A 22,689-nucleotide genomic window follows, 5' to 3' on the forward strand; every position below is an offset into this window, starting at 1 on the left:
TATTGTAAATTGTAAAACTTTCTTCCATAGTCTCCTGTGAGGATTTCTTACTTACAACAAGTAACTAGCTATTACAAAAGTTGTTAGAAAGTGGATGGAGAGATGGCAAGAAACACAGCCACCTTAAGAGTTTCTGGTGTTCAGATGTAATAAATAAATCAAGAATTTGTCTTTATACTTTACTATTAATAACACAGTGGAGAGGAGAGCCCGGCTAGGAGTCCAGAGTCTGTGAGTTCAAATTCCCACTCATGTCTCCTGGGTGTCAAGGGCCAGCTAAAAATCACCCCCACAGTGAGTGGCTCAGGGGTTATGTGCCCTGCCACCTGTGCAGCCGTGGGCAAGCTGCATAGTCCCAAGGAGCCTGAATACCGCATACCATGAAATCCCTATTCATAGGGTAGCCATAAGTTGGGATCAACTTGAAGGCACTCCATTTCCATTAATAGAATACCTTTGTGTTCATTTTACAAAAAGTGAGACAATTGCAATCCTACACAGAAATAAGCCCCACAAAGTTTTAATGGGACTTATATCCTGATAAGAGAGCCAGTGTGGTGTAGTGGTTAAGGTGTTGGACTGTGACCTGGGAGACCAGGGTTCAAATCCCCACACAGCCATGAAGCTCACTGGGTGACCTTGGGCCCGTCACTGCCTCTCAGCCTCAGAGGGAGGAATGGTAAACCACCTCTGAATACCGCTTACCATGAAAACCCTATTCATAGGGTTGCCATAAGTCAGAATCGACTTAAAGGCAGTCCATTTCCATTTAAATCAGTGTGGAATTACAATCTTCAATTTGTATGGGAAAGTGCAATAGAATGAAATAAGACAAGATATCCAGGCAAATAGATTTATTATTATTTTTTGCAGCTTCTCTCCAATGTTAGATCAACTTTACACAGAATGAGGGGAAATCTAGGATTTACAAAAGGACAAACCCAGCTTATGGTAGAACAGCAGCATGGTGCTAGTAGTAGACAAACTCAAGTACTTAGCAACACCATGCCCAACTCTTTATCTCTGTAACATCTGAATCTGAACAGGCTGTACACAGTTGCCCTCTCTCCAACATTGCCACTCTCAGAGATGCTTGCCTGGCATGATCTATTTGTTTTTTGGCACCGAGTAAAACCTTTTTTGGCCAAGTTGATATAGTTTTATTATGACAATTTATTTTAGGGCTCTGCTAGCTTTGTTTTAGAGTAATTCATTATTTTATTGTTGGGGGGCAAACTACTATAAGATGATGCTAACACATTCAGTTCCTACCAACATGGTCCTTATTTATTTATTAGATTTATATCCCGCCCTTCCTCCCAGTAGGAGCCCAGGGCAGCAAACAAAAGCACTAAAAACACTCTAAAATATCATAAAAACAGATTTTAAAATATATTACAACAAAACATTCTAAAAAACATATTAAAACAAAACATCTTTAAAAACATCTTTTTGAAAAAAAGCTTTAAAAACATCTTCAAAGTTATTCCAGCACAGACACAGATTGGGATATGGTCTCTACTTAAAAGGCTTGTTGAAAGAAGGTGGTCTTCAGCAGGTGCCAAAAAGATAACAGAGATGGCGCCTGTCTAATATTTAAGGGGAGGGAATTCGCTTCTATGTTGTATGGAACAGACCTCCTGATAAGATGGTATCTGCAGGAGGCCCTCACCTGCATAGCATAGTGATTGACTGGGTATATAAGGGGTAAGACGGTCTTTCATGTATCCTGGTCCCAAGCTGCATAGGGCTTTGTACACCAAAACTAGAACCTTGAACTTAGCCCAGTAGCTAATAGACAGCCAGTACAATTCTTTCAGCAGCTGGGTGACATGTTGGTGATACCCTGCCCCAGTGAGCAGTCACATTGCCACATTTTGCATCAGCTGCAGCTTCTGGACCAACCTCAAAGGCAGCTGCACATTACAGTAATTCAGCCTGGAGGTTACCAGAGCATGGACAACAGTGGTCAGGATATCCCAGTCCAGAAACAGTTGCACCTGTCTTACCAAACAAAGCTGGTAAAAGGCACTCCTAGCCACTGAGGTCACCTGGGCCTCTAGCAACAAATATGGATTCAGGAACACCCCAACTACGGACCTGCTCTTTCAGAGGGAATACGACCCCATCCAAAGCAGGCAACTGACCAATTATCCGAACTTGGGAACCACCAGCTCATATCACCACCATCTTGCTAAGATTCAAACTGTTTATTGGCCCTCATCCAGCCCACCACCTAGTCCAGGCAGCGGTCAAGGGCTTGCACAGACTCTCCCAATTCAGATGTTCCAGAGAAATAGAGCTGGGTATCATCAGCATACTGATGACACCTTGCTCCAAATATCCTGATGACCGCTCCCAACGGCTTCATATATATGTTAAACAGTATTGGGGACAAGATGGTACCCTGTGGCACCCCACAGCACAATTGTCAGGGGGCCGAAAGACAATCACCCAATGCTATTCTCTAAAAAAGACCTGAAGGTAGGATCGGAACCACTGTAAAACAGTGCCTCCAATACCCATCTCACCAAGTCAGCACAGAAGGATACCAAGGTCAATGGTATCAAAAGCTGCCAAGAGATCAAGTAAAAAAATAGGGTTGCACTCCCCCTGTCCTTCTCCTGATAAAGGTCATCAGGGCGACCAAGGCCAATTCAGTCCCATAACCAGGCCTGAACCTAGATTGGAATGGGTCAAGATAATCTGTTTCATCCAAGAGTACTTGCAATTGCTGCACCACAACCCTCTCAATCACCTTCCCTAAAAAGAGAGTATTTGTGACAGGGTGGTAGTTGTCACATACCAATGGGTCCAGGGTGGGCTTTTTCAGGGTGGCTGGAACCACTCCCTCCTGCAATGATGCATTGACCACACCATGGATCCACTTGGTGAACCCCCCTTGGCAAGCTTTAATAAGAAGGACAAAGGTCAAGACGACACATTGCTGGCCACATCATTGCAAGCACCTTGTTCACGTCATAAGGCTGCATCAACTGAAATCGATCTAAAGAAGTTGCAGCAGACATTGCACTGGACACCTCACTGAGGATTACAGTAGATGTGGATGGGGCATCAAGATTGCTACGGAGGTGAGCAACTTTACCTTCAAAGTGCCTTGCAAACAATTCACAATGGTCCTCTGAAGAGTCTAAAACTCCATTTCCTAGAGCTGATGTCAACACGCCCTTGACAATATGGAAAAGCTCTACTGGATGGTTATTTGAGGATGTGATGGTGGCAGAGACATTACGGTAGGCACAGTAGTGTTTTGCTGGTGCCCGATCAGCCTCACAGCATGTTTTTTGCCACATGCGCTGTAGCTGTCATCCAGTCTTTTTCATTGCCCTTACTTCACTGGTGTACCAAAGTGCAAACCAGGCTTCACAATGCCGGAGAGGGCACTCAGGGGCAACCATGTTAAGACCCTAACATGCCTCACTGTTCCACAGCATGACAATGGCTCAACAGGGTCACCTCCTCTATCTACTGGGAACTCCCCCAGGGCATTCAGGAATCCTGTGGATTCTATTAGTCTCCGGGGATGGACCATCTTAATCTGTCCACTACCCCTGCAGGGGAGGATCAGAGCAGTAAGTCTAAACTTCACCAGGAAGTGGTCTGACCATGACAGTGGGGTGACATCCACCACCCCCATCTCCAGACCACCCCTTCCTCCATATGGAGCAAAAACCAAGTTGAGGGTGTGCCCTGTCCTATGCGTCACGCTAGTAACAACTTGAGACAGCCCCATGGTCATCATGGAGGCCGTGAAGCCCCGAGCCAGAACACTAGAGGCAGCCTCAGCATAGACTTAGAAATCACCCACTACTATCATTCTGGGCTCATCCAGTACCCCAGCCAAGATAGCCTCCACCAGGTCTGTCAGAGAAGCTGCCAGGCAGAAGGAAGGACACTATACCAGCAGCAACCCTAGTTTACTGTCTCCTTGGCCTGACACCAGGTGCAGGCCCTCACACCCAGTTCCAAGACAAAGTGGTTTCCTGGTGACAGAGATGGAAGTCCTGTAGACCACAGCAACCCCTCCCCCCCTCCCCTACAGCCTGTGCTGGTGTTGCACTGAGTATCCAGGTGCGCAAAGCTTGATCAGATCATCTTCTCCCAGCTCACCCACCCAGGTCTCGGTAATGCACACCAAATCGGCATCCTCATCCATGATCAAATCATGAATGAATGTGGTCTGTGTATGGATACAGTGTTAAGCAAGAGTACACACACAGGCTAGTGGGCACAGCAGATGAGCAATGAGGAACCCATCCATGGGAGGAGTGGGAGCGAGGAACAAGGTGCAGATAGCCTTGCCCTCATCTTCTATGGTAGCTCACCACCTCCTCTTAGCTGTATCTCCCTCTACCCATGGATCATTGAAATTGTGGTGGCATTACCCATAGCTCTCCTTACATCCCCTAAACACCTGATGTGGACACAACAAGAGCCCACCAACAAAACCTGTTATCCCTGTAGGATTCTGAGACAATTGGGAACAGTCAGACCCACTCAATATCTTTCACACAGGCCACATCTACTCCCCATCTCACATTAAGAGCAACATGTGTAGGTTTTGCACAAAAGTAATAACATGTTCTACTATTTTTGTATCATGCCAACAAATGCTAGTAATTAGATTTTTTTAAATGCAAAACATTCCCTATTTGTATATTAAATGAAATAAAAATAACAGTATGTTATAAAGCTATTCCAAGCATACCATTACAAAAAACAAGTCCTTGCTTTACTAAAATAGTGATTAATTCAGAGGTTGCCAACATAGCATCCATGCGAGTCTGCAGAAGTCTTCAATGGCACCCACAGGTTCCCTTCCTGTTGTTGAAACTGGGCTTCAATAACCAACAGAAGTCATGGTGTTTGTGTGATTGCAGATTGTGGGAGGTCCCCATGGCAATTTCTCCAATTTGTAAATGTGCCCAGGGGCCAATAAAAGTTAGCAATCCCTGATTTAATTGATTGCTAGGTATTAGCTCTCTGAAGTTATTTCAACACTATTACCACATTCAGCAGGCATCACATTGTTCGTCCAATGTGCCATATCTTGTAATATATTTTGGAGCACTGTAATACATTTTGGAGCATGATTCTTTCAAGTAGCTATTTAAGGCTCAGAAGAAAACACCTATGAAACTGCTAGATGTTACTGTTTTATCATTTAAGTTATTTCATTTATTGTTCTATACAAAATAGGTACATGTTGGAATAAGGCAATTTTGAATTGCATATAAATGTCGATATTCTATTGCAATTACCTGTTAATATTAGGTAACTGCCCATTCACTGTCATATTTAATACTTTCTGTGCTTATGCAGAAACATAGCCATACGGATTACCAGAAGAGGTATACTTTAAAAAAAAAATAAGGCCACATCCGACTGTTTAAAAATAGTTTTCCATTATATAAGCTGTCACAGTTAATATTTTCCCTTTAACCAAATAATTGCCCTCCTCCAACATGTGATATGTTTAATTTTGAATGTTTAGGATTAGAACAAATTGCATTAGGTTTTAAAGAACATCTTTAGATGACAAAGAATTGTGACCTTGTTGTCCAAATATTCATCACATAGATTCAAAAAGGCAAACAACTATTTGGAGTTATACCATCAGAGAGAAAAAAACATTTACTATTAATCTATGTTAAACATTAAGAGATCAACAAAAGAAACATGTAATCTTTATTACTAATGTTTTATAAAGCAGGCTTTAAATGCCATTTCCTCTTCTTCAATTAGACCATCTCCCTGTTTTTATTTTTGGCACAATTTAATTCCAGGTCAGCTGAAATGGGATCTGGAACTATCTATCAGAATAACCAGATACCTATTTGTCGATCACAATATCTCTAGCAATGAGCTCTTTCATTATTTCATTGGTACCACCGTAGATTGGCTGAACACGAGAGTCTACAAAAGATCTGAAGAAAAATGTCAATGTGTAGACTGTAAAACAAACCAGTACTTCTCTAGATAGAAACATGCATGTCTTTTTGTGGGTGGGGATATATATATATTGCACACATACACACACACATAGTGACAGACTCAGATCCTGGCAACAAAACTGCTCCTAAAGTTCGAGTGTACATTGCTCAAAATAGTTTTTGCAGAGCAATTGTTTTATCAGTGTTGATACATTCTCACATACTGTACTGTGCTAAGAATGTGTCAATATTCATAATTGTTAAGAACAAAAAGCTGAGACCCTAAATGTTTGAAAGGACAGTAAGTCCATACAGGATTTAGACCACAAAGACTAATGATATACCCCAAACAACACAAATGTTAGGTGAAGATGCCAAGAATCACACATTAGTTTGACTATTTAATATTTATTGTGTATCCAGTTTAAGGATGAGTCTCCACGTTTCAGCCAGTCACTGGGCACATAGGAGACACAGGGGCTCAATTAAAGTTCCTGTATCAACATTTTGTACTTAAAGAATACAAAAAAACTCTTTAACAGCTTGTAGATTAACTGGATAAGTGGAAGACTGTTAAAACCTCTCTCTGCATGGATGATCAGTTTACCCCCCAAAACAGCATGATTATGAGAATAAAGAGTAGTCACACTTACTTTGCAATTGGATACTCCCACATATATCCCCATCCTCCATGGAGTTGTACACACTGAGTAGCCACATTGTTTTGGAGATCAGAAGCCCTTAAATAGAGAGGGAAAATCTGTTTCCAAAGTAGTTGAGCTTAACTGTCTTTTTGACTAAGTTGCACTACTGTACAGTTTTAATAAATAAAAAATGCCAAGTGTACAATTTTCAAATAGCTTGTATAATGCTCAGAATAATGTAATAGCTGTAGACATTTTTACAAAGGAAAGGTTTTAAATGCAGGTTAGTACAACATTTAGAATTCAACAGCTCCCTTTTATGCAATGCTTTCCTTCATGATAAAAGCACTGTCTAGGCAACATAGTTTGGTTGGTGCATATCTCCTAACAATTAATTCAAAAATGTTTTCAATACCAGTTTAGAATGCGCATGCATTCTCTGAGACTAGGAACATTTCCCATTCAACAATAAAAGGAGAACCTCTCTCTGTGAATATAGCCAAAGTCAAACTCAAATAATAACCATATCAAGAAACTACTTTATTTGAGGAAGCAATTAAAAGAGTTTTATTAGAAGTTAAGATATGGACATCATGGGTTGAAATACTCAAAATGTGGCCATAACAATGGTTTATCATTCGGCACATTCCAGGAATGGCCACGGAATATGTGCACAGTACCACAGAAAGACAATTGTGATTTCCTTTTCTTAGAAGCTAAATACAATTACTTTACTGTCAGGCATTTCTACCCAAATTTTTGTTCCATTCCTGGAAATATCCCGTCTGCACTCTGTTGTTTGTGTCTGTTTCTCTTTCTATAGTTTTCACAAGAGAGAAACTGGTGTAGTCTCACAAAAATGTTTTCTGTTCTTTTTCTAATCTAACATGATTTCTTTCAACCATGTAGTTAATTTAATCTGGCATCAGTACAAAGTATTACCTTAGATGTTTTACTTGTCTAACTTTGTCTGCTGAAGCAGAAGTTAATATGTAACAGCAATAACAACCCAAGGGCTTTTTCTGGCTAATAAAAAATGGAACAATGAGGCAGCCCCGGTCAGGATTTTTTTTTATAATATTGCAAGTGGTCAACATTTCCATCCTAAAAATCAGACAGATTTAGGAAAATGCTTGATATCAAATACCTAGTCCATGTTTATATAGTTTGCTATATGGAACTACTTATTTCGTAGATCTTCAACAGTTACTGTTACTGTAACTGTTACTGTTACTGTTTCTAAAAGCCTTTCAGCTCTGCAATTAAGCATCCTTATGGAACTCAGACTTTTAATCCCATAGTCTTCAAACTTTATTTTGCCAAGAGCCATTTAGAAGTTGATGTCAAAATGACTCCTCAAAAAAAAAAAAAAAAAAAAAGAGGAGGGAAGAGACAAAATAATCCTTCAGGAATCAGCTGACAAGCCCATTCAGCTCAAAGACTGGAACTGACCATCCCTGTAAACGCTCCAGCATACCCAGTTTCCAAATCTAAGGAACCTAGTAATTTAAAATAACAGAGATTCCAATGCAGCCAGATTTTTTCCTACTTTCCAAGTGCCTTTCCAGATGTTTATAGCACAATAAATGCAGTATTATCCATTTGGAATATGCAGCTTACTTAATGGTATCAAATTATTTTGAGGATAATACATTTTCCTCAGTATTCAAACTAATATTTTGCTACTGAGAAAATAGCAATTCTTCATCCAGAGACAACATTTTTAGATACATGAAATGTGGCTGTGCGTAGTATTATTAGTGACAAGCAACTAGAAAGCAACTCTCTTACATTCTTCTGTCGTCTTCCCATTTTTATCTCTTCCTTTCTCCCCCCACCCCACCCCCCGGACAAACTCCTATATACTGAAGTAATCCAACAGTGCCTCCTACAACGTCTGGTATTCACTGTGGTGAACCCTGAGTATGCAGACATAGTGGGTTTTTAATTTCCCAATACACATTCTCAGGTTAATTCCATTTACAATAGCTTACTGGCTAGCCCTCTTGTAATGGAAGTCTAGAATCATTAAGGAAGTGAGCCAACCTCTAAATTAATTTTTAATCACCTACCTGGACCCTTACATCAGAGAGAGCTTCTCTTGCCATTGGCCCCCCAAAAATCCACCTCTGTTAAGAGAGTAGCTTTTACTGGTCTCCAGTTCCCATAAAAATGTCAGGCTTCATCTAAATTAGGAATCCAAATAGGCTCTTACACTCTCACAATCTTTTTCTTGCAAGCAAAGCTGTATATGCTATGGCACAAGAAGATGAAATGCAACTAGCTAAGTTAGATTGACTTGATTGATTTTCTTTGCAAGTCTGTGTATGATTGTTGCCTTCCCTTTCTCTTCCTCAATAAGCATTCTTTAAATACACACAGATTTGACTTCATTGCATTAAAAAGGAATTTCTCATTAAAAAATATTTCCTGTATGCTAGACTGGAGGTTCTTCTAAGCCAGCCTTTCCCAACTTGTGGGCCACCAGATGTTGTTGGACCACAACTCCCATCAGCCTCAGCCAGCATTGCCAACGGTCAGGAAAGATGGGAATTGTGATCCAACAACATCTGGTGGCCCACTAGTTGGGAAAGGCTGTTCTAAGCTATCCCTTTCACAAGGTTTTGTTTCAGTTTCAGTCTCCTGGCTTTGGGAAAGTAATCTAAAGCTCCTTATTGTTTATATTTCTAGTGTTTGGCTAGCCTTAATGAGAGCAGTCCCTGACAGTTGGGCTCAGAAATCCTCCCAGAGAGCCTAGAAAATCCTTTGCCAACCAGGTGCCATTTGCACTGGTTAGGGCTGATGGAGTCCAAAACATCTGGTGGACACCAGGTTGGCAAAGACTAGCCTATAGGGTTTTTTCACGTTTAGCTGTGGTGGCAGCCTATCAGGATGTTTTATTATTTATTTATTTATTTATTTTGTGAATCCTTGTAAAAAGATCCCTCCAATAGGGAAAGTTCTCCTCCGAGATCTGTTGCATACTCTTTCTTGCACTTAGTGGTGAAATACCCCCAAGTGGAGCACTCATCCAGACCTAGTTTTATTCAGAACAGTTTGTTAACTAGCAGCTCTACACTTTTTCCTTGCACTTTCCTAACCATTTCAGGAATTTTTACTTCCATACATTTTTACTTTCTGCTTTTCAAAGTGAGCACTGGTGTACTCATCCTGCTACACACACACACACATATGCGTGCACAGAACCAACAAAATTAAACTGGAGGAAGAATAATGGAGGCATTTGTTGTCCCCAAGAAATTCCATGCGCCCCTATAAGACAGGCTTTCCCTACTCTGTGAAACATGTGAAGTTACATTCAACATAAGTGTTCAAAATATAGGGATCTTTATACAGAAGGTTAGATACATGTTTGACACACATACCAGTACTTTGCCATTGAAGCAGTGGCTGAGTCCAGACGTTTCCCTGAGTGAAGTTGGAGACAGCTGTCCAAAAATGTGCGGCCTACACAAATCTGTGTTTTCAGTTCTGCTAGCTTGTGCTGCACAGTCTTCCAATTTAGAAAGAAAAAACACAATTCATTAGGAAGTAAAACATTAAGAAATTATCTTCCAATTTTTTGGGTGGTAGGGAGGGAGCAATATACTCCACAAGGTATGTTAAGCACAAGCCAACTGTGATATCTATCGCAAGATAGATTTTTATATCTCATCAGAAGCATATGCTTCTGTAACTTTTTATGTCTAAATCAAAGGATACATACTGTGTTGCATCCTAACTACATTACGCAACCAGTACAGACTTAGGTTCCCTGATGATCCAGGCTATATGACAGAAAAATACTGCAGTTGAAACAGTTTTTTTTCCTATGTGGTGTTTACCAGCTGATAGGGCTGGCGCTCCTATCAAAACCCTGGTTGAACTGTGGAATACAGAAATGACCCGGGCAGTTGACATGACTGCTCCTGAGCGCCCTCTCCTATGTAGAGCTCGTACGGCTCCATGGTATACCCCAGAGCTGAAAGTGATGAAACAATATAGGAGAAGGCTTGAGTGCAGATGGAGACGAACTCCTGGTGGATGCAATTACACACTAGTAAGAGTCTATGGTAACCTGTATTTAGGGGCAGTGAGGGCAGCAAAAAAACAATATTTTGCTGCCACTATCAAATCATCAATTTGCCACCCAGCAGAGCTCTTCAGAATTGTCTGGGGGCTATTACAAGCTGGCCCCAAGGACATGGCAGAACCATCTGAGGCCCGCTGTAATGAATTTGCTAGGCACTTCCAGGATAAAATCTTTAGCATCCGCCAGGACTTAGACTCCAGTGTTATAGCGGGTGAATCAAGCGGGGTATCCAGAGCACGGCCTTGTCCTGATTTCTTGGATGAGTTTCAGTTGGTGCAGCTTGAGGACGTTGACAAGGTGCTTGGACAGGTTCGTGCAACCACTTCTGTGCTGGATCCTTGCCCTTCTTGGCTAATAAAAACTAGCAGGGATGGAACAGCCGGCTGGGCCAGGGAAGTGATTAATGCCTCTCTGCAAGAGGGGGTGGTCCCTGACTGCCTGAAAGAGGCGGTAGTGAGACCACTCCTGAAGAGACCCTCCCTGGACCCAGAAAATCTTAGTAACTATAGGCCGGTAGCAAATGTTCCATTCTTGGGCAAGGTCCTTGTACGAGTGGTGGCAGGCCAGCTCCAGACCCTCTTGGATGAGACCGATTATCTGGATCCATTTCAGTCAGGCTTGGTTCTGGCACGGAAACATCCTTGGTCGCCCTGTATGATGACCTCTGTCGGGAGAGAGACAGGGGGAGTGTGACTCTGTTGATTCTCCTTGATCTCTCAGCGGCTTTCGATATCATCAACCATGGTATCCTCCTGGGAAGACTAGCTGAGTTGGGAGTGGGAGGGACTGCATGGAGGTGGTTCCGCTCCTACTTGGCTGGTCAGCTTCAGAAGGTGGTGCTTGGAGAACACTGCTCGGCACCCTGGACTCTCCAGTATGGGGTTCCGCAGGGGTCAGCTCTGTTCCCCATGCTTTTCAACATCTACATGAAACCGTTGGGTGCGGTCATCCGGAGCTTTGGAGTGTGTTGCCGTCAGTATGCTGATGACACGCAGCTCTATTTCTCCTTTTCATCTTCTTCAGGTAAGGCTATCAATGTGCTGAACCAGTGCCTGGCTGCGACAATGGACTGGATGAAGGCTAATAAACTGAGGCTCAATCTAGACAAGACTGAGATGCTGCTAGTGGGTGGTTCTTCTGACCAGATGGTGGATGTCCAACCTGTCCTGGATGGGGTTGCACTCCCCCTGAAGGAGCAGGTTATTATTATTATTATTATTATTATTATTTATTAAATTTATATACCGCCCGACTAGCGATAGCTCTCTGGGCGGTGAACATAAAATAGTATAAAAATACAATGAATAACAAAATAATATTAAAATACAATCAACAATACAATAAACATTATTAAAATTAGATCAATGTAACTTAAAATGCTTCAGAGAATAGGAAGGTTTTGACCTGGCGCCGGAAGGAAAGCAGAGTCGGCGCCAGGCGTACTTCCTCAGGGAGACTGTTCCATAGTTCGGGGGCCACCACTGAGAAGGCCCTAGATCTTGTCATCACCCTCCGGGCCTCCCTGTGAGTTGGAACCCGGAGGAGGGCCTTCGTAGCAGAACGTAGTGCACGGGCCGGTTCATATCGGAAGAGGCGTTCCGCAAGGTATCGTGGTCCCGCACCGTATAAGGCTTTATAGGTTAATACCAACACTTTGAATCTAGCCCGGAAACATATTGGCAACCAGTGCAAGCTGGCCAGAACAGGTGTTATATGCTCGGACCGCTTGGTCCTTGTCAGCAATCTGGCCGCCGCATTTTGCACTAGTTGTAGCTTCCGAACTGTCTTCAAAGGTAGCCCTACGTAAAGCGCATTACAGTAATCCAAACGTGAGGTTACCAGAGCATGTACCACTGATGTAAGGTCCTCTTTACTCAAATAGGGACGTAGCTGGGCTACCAACCGAAGTTGGTAAAACGCATTCCTAACCACCGAGGCTACTTGAGCCTCAAGTGAGAGGGAAGAGTCTAAAAAGACTCCCAGACTACGAACCCGGTCCTTTAGGGGGAGTGTAACCCCGTCCAGGACAGGGTATATATCCACCATCCGATCAGAGAACCCGTCCACCAACAGCATCTCAGTCTTGTCTGGATTGAGCTTCAGTTTGTTAACTCTCATCCAGTCCATTGTCGAGGCCAGGCAACGGTTCAGCAAATCGACAGCCTCACCTGAAGAAGATGAAAAGGAGAAGTAGAGCTGCGTGTCATCAGCATACTGATGACAACGCACTCCAAAACTCCTGATGACCTCTCCCAACGGCTTCATGTAGATATTAAAAAGCAGGGGGGACAAAACTGACCCCTGCGGGACCCCATATTGGAGAGCCCGCGGTGTCGAGCAATGTTCCCCAAGCACTACCTTCTGGAGACGACCCGCCAAGTAGGAGCGGAACCACTGCCAAGCAGTACCTCCAACTCCCAACTCCGCGAGCCTCTCCAGAAGGATACCATGGTCGATGGTATCAAAAGCCGCTGAGAGATCAAGGAGAATCAACAGAGTTACACTCCCTCTGTCTCTTTCCCGACATAGGTCATCGTACAGGGCGACCAAGGCTGTCTCAGTGCCAAAACCGGGCCTAAAACCCGATTGAAATGGATCTAGATAATCAGTTTCATCCAATAGCGTCTGGAGCTGGCCAGCAACCACCCGTTCCAAGACCTTGCCCAGGAATGGAACATTCGCCACTGGCCTGTAGCTGTTAAAATTGTCTGGGTCCAAGGAAGGCTTTTTCAGGAGTGGTCTCACCACTGCCTCTTTCAGACAGCCCGGGACCACTCCCTCTCGTAAAGAGGCATTTATCACTTCCTTGGCCCAGCTACCTGTTCCATTCCTGCTAGTTTTTATCAGCCAGGAGGGGCAAGGATCCAGTACCGAAGTGGTTGCACGTACCTGTCCAAGCACCTTGTCCACGTCCTCGAGTTGAACCAACTGAAGCTCATCCAACAAAACAGGACAAGACTGTGCTCCGGACACCTCACTAGGATCTACTGCTATAACTTGAGAGTCTAGGTCCCGGCGGATACATGAGATCTTATTCTGGAAGTGATCGGCAAACTGATTACAGCGGGCCTCCGATGATTCCACCCTGTCCGGAGGGTTTGAATGGAGAAGCCCCCGGACAACTCGAAAGAGCTCCACTGGGCGGCAAAGAGATGATTTAATAGTGGCAGCAAAATGATGTTTTTTAGCTGCCTTCACTGCTCCTACATAGAGCTTAGTCGAAGCACTAACCAGCGCATAATTGTATCCGTCGGGAGTTCGTCTCCATTTCCGCTCAAGCCTCCTCCTATCTTGCTTCATCGCTCTCAGCTCCGGAGTATACCATGGAGCTGTATGAGCTCTACACAGGAGAGGGCGTGCAGGAGCGATCGTGTTTACAGCCCGGGTCATCTCCGTATTCCACAGAGCGACCAGGGCTTCAGCAGGAGCGCCAGTCCTATCAGCCGGAAAATCCCCCAGAGCCCTTTGAAAACCTTCAGGATCCATTAGTCTCCGGGGGCGGACCATTTTAATAAGTCCCCCACCCTTGCAGAGGGAAGAGGTTACTGAAAGTCTAAACTTCAGCAAGCAGTGGTCTGTCCATGACAAAGGGAGTGTTGTAAAACTCCCCACCTCCAGATCACTTTCCCCATGCTCAGTAGCAAAAACAAGGTCTAGAGTGTGCCCCGATACATGTGTTGGACCACTAACATATTGAGACAGCCCCATGGCTGTCATGGAAGCCATGAAGTCCTGAGCCGCGCCAGACAAAGTGGTCTCGGCATGAATGTTGAAATCCCCCAGTACTATTAGTCTGGGGGACCTCAACAATATATCCGAGACCACTTCCGCCAGCTCAGTTAGGGAAGCCATTGGGCAGCAAGGTGGGCGGTACACCAAAAGGATTCCCAGCCTGTCCCTCTGGCCCAACACAAGGTGTAAACACTCCAGGCCAGTAACTGAATGAACATGGTGCTTGGTGAGTGAGATGGAACTCTTATAGACGACAGCAACCCCACCTCCCCGACCCTCAGATCTACCATGATGCTGGACCAGGTACCCCGGTGGGCAGAGCTGAGAGAGACCAACTCCTCCCTGCTCACCCACCCAGGTCTCGGTTATACATGCCAGATCGGCTGCCTCATCCACAATCAAATCGTGGACGAGGGAGGTTTTATTATATACCGATCTGGCATTTAATAACAGCAACTGGAGATCTGAGAGTTGGCTGATAGGACTACCAACGACCTTGCGGGTGTGGGAAGGACCGGAACAAGGCACAGCCACAACATGTCTGGACCGCGTTCCCCTTACCTGGCACGTCCTTCTCACAGCGCCATACCTTCCTTTGCCCGTCACTACGGCAATTGGGGCCCCCTCAAGTCTCCCCGCCTGATGGATAAAACTCTCTCTGAAGCACATAATACAACTAAAATATACAACAATTAAACGTATAAAAACAGCTATATATACAGCCATATATACAGCATATAAACAAACATACATTCATATAATCAGGCACCCATTCATCTCAAATTGCATCAACACACCAACAAAAAGTAAAAAAAAAAAAAAGAAAGGAGCAGCACAGCAGCAGCAGCCTCTCCTTCCCTTGGGGCGATGCTTTCTTTCTCCTGCAGGGCCTGGGTCTCCCAGGCCACCTCAGCCAGCCGGCTTATGTAACCCTCCAAAGAGGGAAAGGTGGTAAGAATCAGTCCTGGCTGGCTGGGTACCTGGGGCCTGGTCCTGCCAGGCAGAAGTCCCTCAGGGAAGGGTGGTGGAGATGGTGGTCCCACAGTAGCAGCAGTAGCAGCAGCAGCAGCACAGCAGCAGCACAGCAGCAGCAGCCTCTCCTTCCCTTGGGGCGATGCTTTCTTTCTCCTGCAGGGCCTGGGTCTCCCAGGCCACCTCAGCCAGCCGGCTTATGTATCCCTCCAAAGAGGGACAGGTGGTAAGAATCAGTCCTGGCTAGCTGGGTACCTGGGGCCTGGTCCTGCCAGGCAGAAGTCCCTCAGGGAAGGGTGGTGGAGATGGTGGTCCCACAGTAGCAGCAGCAGCACAGCAGCAGCAGCCTCTCCTTCCCTTGGGGCGATGCTTTCTTTCTCCTGCAGGGCCTGCAGGTTCGTAGCTTGGGGGCTCTCCTAGAACCATCTCTGTCACTTGAGGCTCAGGTAGCTTCAGTGGCACAGAGTGCCTTCTACCAACTTCGGTTGATGGCCCAGCTACACCCCTATCTGGACAGGGATAACCTGGCTTCAGTTGTCCATGCTCTGGTAATCTCCAAGTTAGATTACTGCAATGTGCTCTACGTGGGGCTGCCTTTGAAGACGGTTTGGAAGCTGCAGCTTGTGCAAAATGCAAAGCCAGATTGGTAACAGGGCCTAGATGATTCAAACGTATAAAACCAATTCTGGCCCGCTTGCATTGGCTGCCTGTTTGTTTCCGAGCTCGATTCAAGGTGCTGGTTTTAACCTATAAAGCCTTACATGGCTTAGAACCACAATACCTGATGGAATGCCTCTCCCGACACCAACCCACGCATACACTATGCTCAACATCCAAGGCCCTCCTCCTGGTGCCTACTGCAAGGGAAGCTGGGAGTCTGGCAACAAGGGATAGGGCCTTCTCAGTGGTGGCCCCCAAATTATGGAATGATCTCCCTGACAAGGTGTGCCTGGCGCCAACACTGTTATCTTTTTGGCGCCAGGTCAAGACTTTCCTCTTCTCCCAGGCATTTTAGCATGTGTTTTTAAATTGCTTTTAAAAAATGTGTTTTTAAATTTGTGTATTTGTTTTTAATGTGTTTAATTTTTGTAAACCGCCCAGAGAGCTTCGGCTATGGGACGGTATACAAATGCAATAAATAAAATAAATAATACTGTTATTACAGACTAGTACTATTAGCAATAAGATATTTGAGTCTGAATACATGCTTGAATTCCAACCACCTTTCCCTTATAAAAGTTCCTGAAGTTTAAAGGCATTTCCACACAGAGCACCAGAACTATCTCTGAGCCTCTCTCATGTTATTTGAATGCATGAGTGAATGTGGTCAATGCACAGTATTAAACAGAATAAAGTCAACTTGAAATCAATTGCAGATATTAACTCACAGAGTTATTATATTCAGATAACAGAGCCAAAAAAGTAAAATTGTTTTTAAATATCATTCTAAAAATAGCCTAAGGTTTAAAATGATTTTGAACTATCATCCTCACTACTGATTTATACAAACTTTGAACTCTTCCCTTAGTAGTAAAGACTCAATGCACTTCCAGACATAGATATCTCACAAACAGGCCACTCAGATCAGATTTTTCTGAGTGCACGATTGGAATGTTAGGGTCCTCACATGTGTGGCTTAAATCTTAAGCTTTTCATAACTATACTGCTGTGTCCCATTCATAGCAGTAGGCAGTCCTTGATGCAATGTTTCTGTGCTGTGTTTGTCCCTCCCCTGTCCTTTTCCCATTCTGGGCACACACGTAAGTATTTCTGTACTTAATATATAAATATAAAAAAATCAAAGTGTGCAAATATTACCATCCCTTAATTATCATGCTTCACAAAGACAAGTGCTTTGGGGGAGGGGCACGACATTAATTTACACTTGGTTTTTTAAAACATTTGTAATACAAAAGTCTTACACAAGACTGATATTTAACTATTAAAGCCTTATGCAAGACCTTTGTATTAAAAAAATAATAAGTCCCACTGCTATAGTTAGAGTCTCCAAAGCAATCTACTGCATGTTTTGAGATCTTGAAAAAATAGCTCCTTCATACTGGCTTTCAGCAAGTAGCAATTACTGGAAATAGGTAAATATGTTATCATTTGGGAAATAAAATGGCTAGGCTATGCTCAGGTAAAGAGGAAACAGAAGTAGGGACATGGTGAGAGAGACCACCCACCAAAACATTCACTACACATGACAGAAGTGCTCACCCAAATATATGTATATGCCCTAATGAGCTTTCACATCAGGGTGACTGGGGATGTATAAATTGGCTATTTTCTGCAAGAAGATGAAGTACATATTAAAATTTAAAACGTACAGTCTAGTATTTTGATAACGGCAATATCACGTGCATGAGCAGCACTGATTGAACAGTAAACCTCTGTCTAGAAGCACCATCCATGCTTGCTCTCATTTTCACACATCCACAAGATTGCAATCCTATACATACTTAACCTTGGAGTAAGACCCACTGAACTGAACGCCACTGAAAATCAAGAAAGTTATTTAAAACAAAACACCAGATCAGATCAGATCAGGCACAATTATGTTTCTTTCCTATATTTTATGTGGGTTAATGATGCATGGAGTTCCTATAGCCAGGATATGAGCAATGGGGCAGAGCAGACAGGCTTAATCCTACTCTCCCACTGTGCATAGAATGCACCACCCACAGAGTTCATGTCACTTGGCACATAGTTACAAGCTAATCTTAAAGTATATTATATTGTATATTCTAGAAAACATTTGCTAAGCCACTATAGCATCTAGAAGACATATGAAGGGGTTCCAAAAGGTACAGATATAGATGTGCCACACGGAAGATACCTGAATCAAAGGAGATGAGACTATACAGGCAAAGTGTCTAGTGAAAAGTGGATGTCTACAGGTGGTAGAAAGAACTGAATCAGTAAAGACGGAAGGTGGGGGGGGGGAGAGAAACAGCTAGGAACTATGGGAGGTTGCATCTCATGTGATGGTGCCCAGATTTTGAATGTACCAGGAAAAAAAGAACAAAAGTACTGTTCATTTCATGAGCAAGTTTTATGTTTTCTCAAGGTAAGATCAGGTTTTTAGTACTGCTGTCCAAGATCAGTTCTACTGACCTCTAAATTTACACTAAGTTCTCAAAGTAAAAAATTGTATAAGAACTACAGTGCTCGAGAAGGATGCACTATATACAAGTACTGCTGTCAATGACACGGAACAATACCGTTTCCATAGAGACAACCTTCTCTTTACTTTCTAGATCTAGTTGTTGTCTGTTAAAAGTCAGCAAGAACTGAATTGTTGCTTTTACCTCAGCAGATACTTCAAGGCTCAAAGCTAGGAAAAGTGTTTTTTTATGGCTTCAGTGTAGTTATACCATGACAAACAAACTAGATTACCATTCTCGCAGAGATATGAAATAAAATACTAAAAATTTCTTATGCTAGAATTCAAGACCATTCTGGTTTTCAGAAGGTAGCTTGTGATAAAAGTTGAATACATGTCTAACAGTTTTTAGAAACAGGGAGCAACATTTGTTTTTCATTACCATAGTGGGCAGGAACATACCCTGGCATATTCATTTTAGCAACCAAGGATTGCATTCATTCAAGACAGTATGCAATTCCTTATATGGAATCATCTCACCACAGAGATACTATACTGGAGGATTCTTGGATATTGGGCTGGATCCAGACTTAGGCTGCAATCCAATACATGCCTACACAGAAGTAAGCTCCATTGGACTCAGTGGGACTTACTCCCAGGCAAGGATTGAAGCCTTAGTTGAACTTTGTTCCAATTGAAAACAATGAGAGCCAAATTAATTCATTACTAACTTGTCCTATTTACTTCAATGGGAACTAATATAATCTGGATTCAGTTCATTCATTATTCATTAGGAATAACCATGCCTAAAGATGAAGATCCTTAACCCAGTCCTCTGGGGTATGTCATGTCCCTTGCTCTGACTGAAGATCAATAGAAACCAGGCATAATTCCAATACAAGAGTTTCTTGTGTTTTTGTGGTCGAGCAGACTAGAGAGAAAAGTACTTTCAAATAATCTCTACACAAGGACTCTTTCTCTCCCCAGGGAATCCTGGGAACTGTAGTCTTGTAATGGAATCTCAGACGTAGAATTCTCAGCATCTTCACCAACTACAATTCCCAGCAGCTGTATTTGTTTATAGTGTGTTTTTAAAAGCCTCTTGTCCTAGTTCAGTGACTATAATGGAAGATTCTGTGCAACTAAGACAGGCTGTGCTTCCATCCTTCATCTCACCAGACAATCCACCTAATTTTTATCTGCTACTCTAAAGCATAAGAATTACTGTGTCGGATCAGATCAAAAGGTGCACTTCATACTGAGCACTTCATATACGACTTTTTCTTCAACAGTGGTCAGCCACAGAATCCCAGGCAACTTAGAAGCAGTACATGTTGGAGATAACAACACCCCTTTTCAAATAATGAGGTATGCTGCTCCTGAACAAGGTGATCCAACTTAGCTAAATAGAAGGGCTTTACCCTTTCAAAAACAAAAGCAGAGATTTTCAGGAGGCCAAATTCATTTTTGTTGCCTGAACCAACAGGTTGAAATTACAAGAAGGGAATTTTGACAAAACGTTAGGAAGAACTTCCAGACATCTGAGATTTTCAACAGTAGAACAGCTGGCCTCAAAATATGGTGGGCTCACTTTCATCAGGAGTTTTTAAGCAGAGGCTGGATGGTCACCAATCAAGAATGCAGTAGCAGCAAATTTTCTGCACTGCCAGGGGATTGGGATAGATTATCTTTGAGGACATTTTCCAACTCTACAATTCTACTAAATTCCACATTTATACACAATCCCCACAGATCTGTGCAACACATATAGGCAGTGTTCATGTGCCATGCTGAATCATAGTTTAGCACAACATGGATGAGGCAGAATAAGATATAGCAAAACTCTCCTCTTCCAGTGTTGCCAGGGAGTCCACAAGTTCTTGCTTTTGTTTAAATGTTATTTGTCATTTCAACTATGCACCTAAGACAGGCTGTCCTTCCACCCTCCATCTGACTAGAACCAACAAACTGTGGTTACCTCTGGTTTGTTTAAAGCCATGGTTTCAAGTTGTCTTGCTTTAATAATTGTTTGGATGAAACGACAAACCGTGGATAAGCAAGAAGTAAAAGCTCCAAAAGTCCTCCTTCTGGCTGCTGAGGAGGAGGGAGCACGAGTTCAAGGCTTGTTGCATCTTGTGCATATGTTGCTAAATTATGATTTTTAGTGTGATATGCCAATATAGCCAGAGTCTGCATTGTGCTGTATTGAAAGAACATGTAAAATTAAAGTATGCCTTTTGAGAGTCAGACATTTACTATGACTTTACAGGAAAAGCAAATATCCCTGCTCACCTGTAAATGTGCAATTGTTTTTCCAAAAGCTTTTCTTTGTTTAACGTAGTTTCTTGTTTCTTCAAACATGAATTCACAACTGGCAATTGCCATATCAGCAATCAACAGCCTTTCCTGAAGAGACAGAGGGAGAAAACATTCATATGCAGTGTTCCATATTGATATTTCCAGCTCTTTCATCACTAGCATTCATCTTTCCAGTCTTTAAAAAAGACGTGGGCCAGAATTAGGCTGCTAATCTTTTCAACATTCTTCAAAATTCATGAATTTTCCCCCACCGTTCAACTTGGAAATACAAGATTTACTCCCAAGATGCAAATCGTCTCTATTATACCTGTCTATAGCAGCAACATAAACACTATGTATGCAGATGGTCAAAACTTGTAGCCTATAAACATGGCAGTGGGAGGTCAAGCATACCACTGTGCATCCATATGTCTTAGTTCCTGCCTACACAGTGGACTATGTGCATACATCACAGGTGTGCACACAAGATATATTCTGGGGGGGAAAGTGAGGGATGGATCACTGATATGGGGTTGTATTCAGTTCAGTCCTACTCAAAGTAAATCCACTGAATTTAATATACCTAAGTCATGCCTATTAACTTCAATGGTTCTACTCTGAGTAGGACTAGCACTGAATAGCACCCATTGGATGTATGCATGTGGATCCATATGCAGAATTTATGTTCAAAACATGAGAATCGGGGCAGTGAGGAGTCATTAGGCATTAATTTGCCTCCCTCCCACCCCAGCATCACCACATGTATGGACTTCACATTTTGACCATCTATACCAGGAGTGGGGAGCCTCCAGCCCATGAACCAATCTTGACCCCCGCCAAGGGTCCATTTTTTAAAAAATGTTTTTAACGCTGTTTTGTTTTAATGTATTTTAAGATCTGTTTTTATGATGTTTTAAAGTGTTTTTAGCGCTTTGTTTACCGCCCTGGGCTCCTGCTGGGAGGAAGGGCGGGATACAAATTAAATAATCAATAAAATAAATAAATTTGGCTGCGAGGCCATTTCCCCTCATTTGTCAGCTGATGGAGAGGAAGGCAGGGTTCAATCCTAACTTGGCTGTGAGCACCTGTTCCCAGCAAGGAACAGGCACTCACAGCCAAAACAGTCCCTCCCACTGCTGATGCTTGCAAAAGGCACATTTCTTTCTCACTTCCTGCTCCTGTCACTTGATAGGGAGGAAAGTAGTGCTTTGCTAGCCCTGTGCTTGGTGCTTCACAAACTGCAAGAGTCATGTGATTGAGAGATGGGATGTCATGTCCACCTGTCAAAGTTGGCCTGTGGGCCAGAGCCAAATAGTTTCCCCACCCCTGCACAATGCTGTTGTGTCATAGTACACAAAACCGTTAAAGGAATTGGTGCACAACATTTTAAACATTTTTCAGTGGCATACATTGTCCCAGGGCAATTTTTATTATTATTACAGGTCTTTCCACTCCAACAAGAGTGCTCAAAAGCAACTAAAAATAGTTTAACACAATACAAGAAAATGCAGCTAAAATATTACAATCCAGTAAAATGAACTAAAGTGCAGGAGAACAAAGCCGCCAAAAGAGACAAAGCAAGGAGACAAAAAAGAACAAACAGAACACAAGCTAAATGCTTGCCTAAGCAGAAAGGTCTTCACCCAATTATGGTAACGGAAGGGGAGAGGTGAATCTCTCAGGGCATGGAGCTCCATAATTTGGGTGCTGTGCCAGATAAAGCCTTCTTAACGTTAAATTCTTAACACTGTTTTCCAGTAGTAGCTTTGTTCAGGGCATTTTTGCATAGTGAGGCACATATGAGGGAATGGCTCCATATGAGAAAAGGAAGAGTGGCCATATTAGAAAAAATACCAGAAAATGTGGTTTCCAGTTTGTTTCCAGGCTCAA

The 22,689-nt window shown here is 43.0% G+C and overlaps 1 protein-coding gene across 3 annotated transcripts in view; it reads right to left on the reverse strand.

Moving 5' to 3' along the window:
* Positions 1-5,170: 5,170 nt before the first annotated feature.
* ACADL (acyl-CoA dehydrogenase long chain) overlaps positions 5,171-22,689 on the reverse strand; it is a 56,893-nt gene continuing 39,374 nt past the window's right edge. For all 3 annotated transcript variants that reach the window (XM_061607876.1, XM_061607875.1, XM_061607874.1), the window contains exons 8-11: positions 20,794-20,907; positions 9,985-10,112; positions 6,608-6,694; positions 5,171-5,948 (exon numbers count right to left, since the gene is read on the reverse strand). In XM_061607876.1, coding sequence (XP_061463860.1) covers positions 5,855-5,948; positions 6,608-6,694; positions 9,985-10,112; positions 20,794-20,907 — 423 coding nt within the window. In that variant the 3' untranslated portion in view covers positions 5,171-5,854. The remainder of the gene's footprint in view (positions 5,949-6,607; positions 6,695-9,984; positions 10,113-20,793; positions 20,908-22,689) is intronic.

This window comes from Rhineura floridana, chromosome 2 (assembly GCF_030035675.1).
Source record: "Rhineura floridana isolate rRhiFlo1 chromosome 2, rRhiFlo1.hap2, whole genome shotgun sequence".
Classification (NCBI taxonomy): domain Eukaryota; kingdom Metazoa; phylum Chordata; class Lepidosauria; order Squamata; family Rhineuridae; genus Rhineura; species Rhineura floridana.